The following is a 3,469-nucleotide window of genomic DNA, read 5'->3' as shown; positions in this document are numbered from 1 at the left end:
GTGAGGAAGCTTGGAGAAGGATATCAAGTTGACTATCCAGGGCAAGATAGAAGGAGAACCAGCAGCAGCAGCAGAGGTGTGTGGGAGGACAAGTGGTAAGCAGCAACATGAAAAAGAAACTTGGTGCTGGAACCAAGAGGTTCAAACATCTGTGAAGAAAAAGAGTATAGCCAGAAGAGGGTGGGAATAAGACAACAACTACCAAACAAGAGAGGAATACAGACGGACGAAAAGGAAACAAAGAGAGTGGTAGTGACTGCAAAGGGAGAACCAGGAGAGACAGTAATATAAGGCGATGGGAACACCGGACTGAGAAAAGATAAAATACAGAACAGCAGAAGCAAGAAAAAAAGACAGGCAAGATGTAGGAGAGGTAGAAATGATTAAAGATGAAAATGGAAACATATAAATTGAAGAAGAGGAAGTAAAGAGAAGATGGAAAGACTAATTTTCACAGCTTTTAAACACTGAGAATGAGTGTGGAGAACTGGAAGATGCTCCTCCAATAGAATAACCAATATCAAACACCGGAAAGAGGGACTTCAAGAATGCTATAAAGAAAGGAAAAGGGGATGAAGCTGCAGGAAAGTCAGTGGTAAGAACAGAGATGGGAAATCTAGGCCGAGTGGGTGTGGACACCATTGGAAAAGATGTGGGTTGTAAAGGAGATGACAAGGGACTGGAACGATAGTTGAATGATTAAAATGTATAAAATAAAGTTCTGGTTTTCATGTGAATAAGAGCACATTTCTGCCTGAGGATAAGAAGTGCACACAACCCCTGTATTCAGCTCGGGAGAAAAGACCTTCAATACGGATTTCTCAAAGTTTTAAGAAAGAAATTCTTACCTCTTTAGTATACTTGTATAGATTTTCAAAGTGTAAGTGTACGCTTCTTTGTCTGACATGACTTTATTCTATGTACAGATTGTCTAGATTCAGAGCCGATTCAGTATAGTCACCAAGCAAAATCTAATTACAAAGGAAAATAAGTTGTCCATGAATGCAAATGTTGACTGATTTTATATTTCAAAAACACCAGTGTGGTTATTACAAATGTATACATACTTTTAGTTGTCTTTGTTTGACTGTGATTAAGAGAATATCATGGTCATGATTTAGCTCAGGAGAAAATAAAAAAAAAGGAAATTTTCCTGCCAGTCACTGGAGCGTCTTCCAAGATTCATTAAGCAAAAATGATTGTTTACCTGAAGTAGGCAAGTTTGATAAGAAAACAACACGGTAAACTCTCTTAAAACTCACCAGCTGTTGTGTCAGTTGTAGTTGTTTGTGTGGTCGTTACAGGAGTGGTCGTTCCCAGAGAAGTACTGGTTGTAGTTGCCTCTGAGTCTGCAGTAAGTATGACTATTTCAGAGAATACAATAAAGTTTCGTTTAGAGAACAAATCATTCTGAGAACTAACTGGACAACTTGAAAAAATGGAGACCATTCGTGGATTGCTGCTTATCAAACATTTAAAGAAAATTCACAGTTGTGTATAGGAGCCAACCTACAGGAAACATCATGACCATTTGTTTATTTTCCCAAAGTATTCACAAATAGGAATCTTTCTGACCCTTCAAACCTGGAAATGAGACTGTATCTTGCCATTAAAGGGCATAAGAGCAGATAATTATTTTGGATTTAGTTTACCTAAGTCAGTGTATTTCTTGTCGTCTTGGAGGACACATTTAATTATGAAAGCCCACACAGTCGCAGACATATTGATTGTTATTAAAATAATACCTGCTATTCTGGGAAGGAAAAGTATTGATTACCTCATAGCCTGTCTAAAGTCACTGGACTCCTAAGATGACTTCAAAAGGCCTAGATATTTTTCTAATAGAAAAGAACATTCCTAAGGTAAGGTCGGTATACACATGTTTACCAAGTGACTCTTTTAACTTTGCAAAAAATGCTGTACTGGCAATAAGAATGTTGTTTTTGACCACAAAAATTCTCAAGTATTTTTCCAGTTAGCTGATGTCTTCTTCCACAAGTCAGGGGCCTACTGTCGCCAAAATTGAGATAGCCTGGTATCCCAATGGGCTACTAACTATCTTAGGTCACCTGATATCATTACTACCTCAAAATGATAAAAAAGGACTACCCAATTATTCTTTTAAAAAGCTTTAAACACACACACAGCTCCAAAATGGGATTCCATTGGTATCCAGGATATGCCCATAAGTACCATTCTCCCTATCTGACATGCTTCTCTTTCTACTGCCTTAGAGACAACATACACCATAGATATGCTCAATGCCCAAGGCCTCTCTCCAGCAACATGAGACTTGAGCAAGTAAGCCAATGATTACAGATGACCTAGTTAAGCAGGTAGGCCCATGCATATCCATTCTTAGCTCACAGGGACCATAAGAAGATGTAGCAGCGAAAATCTATCAGATCCCCAGTCAATAAACAAGTTGCAGTATCAAACAAGGAGAGTTGCTAGTTCTGATTTCAATGTGAACAATAGCACAAAGCTGCCTCCAGTGTTAGAAGTGCAGACAAGCCTTACATTTGCCCTTGAAAAAACAGACACAAAGGTTATACTGAGGTTTCACAACAAATTTATGCCTTGCTGTAGAAGAAATGAAGTCATATTTACTTGCTGTATACTTCGTGTAAGAATGTTGTTGACTCTCTAGATTTAATGGCAAGATAACTTGATTCAGTGCAACTACCAAACAAAACTTAATTATAGAAGAAAAAAAATATGTATGTATGAAATTACTAATTATTCTTAAATTTCAAAAACACCAGTATGGTCATACCAATGTCCGCATACTTTCAATGGATTCACTTTGAGCAGGATTAAAACCATATTTTGTTCAAGGCCAAAATATTGCTAGGTAGACTAAGGAAAAAATACTATTCCACTAAATGACATAAAATGTCTTAGTAGACTCTTCAGAGAATCCATCATTTTCTTGCAACACGTCAGTGTTGATAAGCAAATGGCTGCCGAAGTGGCAAAATAGTCTAGACAAAACTCACCAGTTGTTGAAGGAGTGGTTGCGGTTGTTGGTGTGGTTGTTGAGGGGTTTGTTGTTTGTGGTTTTGTTGCGGACTTGTGGTGTTGCAGGGTAGTTGTAGCTATGCTGTTGTGTGTTTGTTGCAGGGGTCAGTTGTGGGGATGTTTGTGTGTTGGGGTTGCAGGGGTAGTTTGTTTAGATGTTTGTGTGGTTGTTGCAGTAGTTGTAGCTTTTGTTTTGTGGTTGTTGCAGGGGTAGTTGTAGCGTTTGTGTGGTTTGTTTGCGGAAGGGGTAGTTGTAGCTTTGTTTGGGTTGGTTGTTGCAGGGGTAGTTGGAGCGGTTTGTGGTTGGTTGTTTTGCCAGGGGTAGTTTGTAGCTGTTTGTGTGTGGTTTATTGCAGGGGTAGTTGTAGCTGTTTGTGTGGTTGTTTGCAAGGGGTTTAGTTTGTACGTTTTGTGTGGTTTTGTTTTGCAGGGGGTAGTTTCTTGTTTT

General features: G+C 38.7%; 1 protein-coding gene across 1 annotated transcript in view; it reads right to left on the bottom strand.

Annotated features, from left to right (window-relative positions):
• Nucleotides 1-3,469, bottom strand: part of LOC135198996 (type-2 ice-structuring protein-like) — a 45,885-nt gene that overhangs the window by 24,839 nt on the left and 17,577 nt on the right. The window contains exon 5 of the mRNA XM_064226910.1: nucleotides 1,263-1,349. Within this exon, the coding sequence (XP_064082980.1) occupies nucleotides 1,263-1,349 (87 nt within the window). The remainder of the gene's footprint in view (nucleotides 1-1,262; nucleotides 1,350-3,469) is intronic.

This window comes from Macrobrachium nipponense, chromosome 25 (assembly GCF_015104395.2).
Source record: "Macrobrachium nipponense isolate FS-2020 chromosome 25, ASM1510439v2, whole genome shotgun sequence".
NCBI lineage: Eukaryota > Metazoa > Arthropoda > Malacostraca > Decapoda > Palaemonidae > Macrobrachium > Macrobrachium nipponense.
This window is presented reverse-complemented; position numbering and strand designations above follow the sequence as displayed.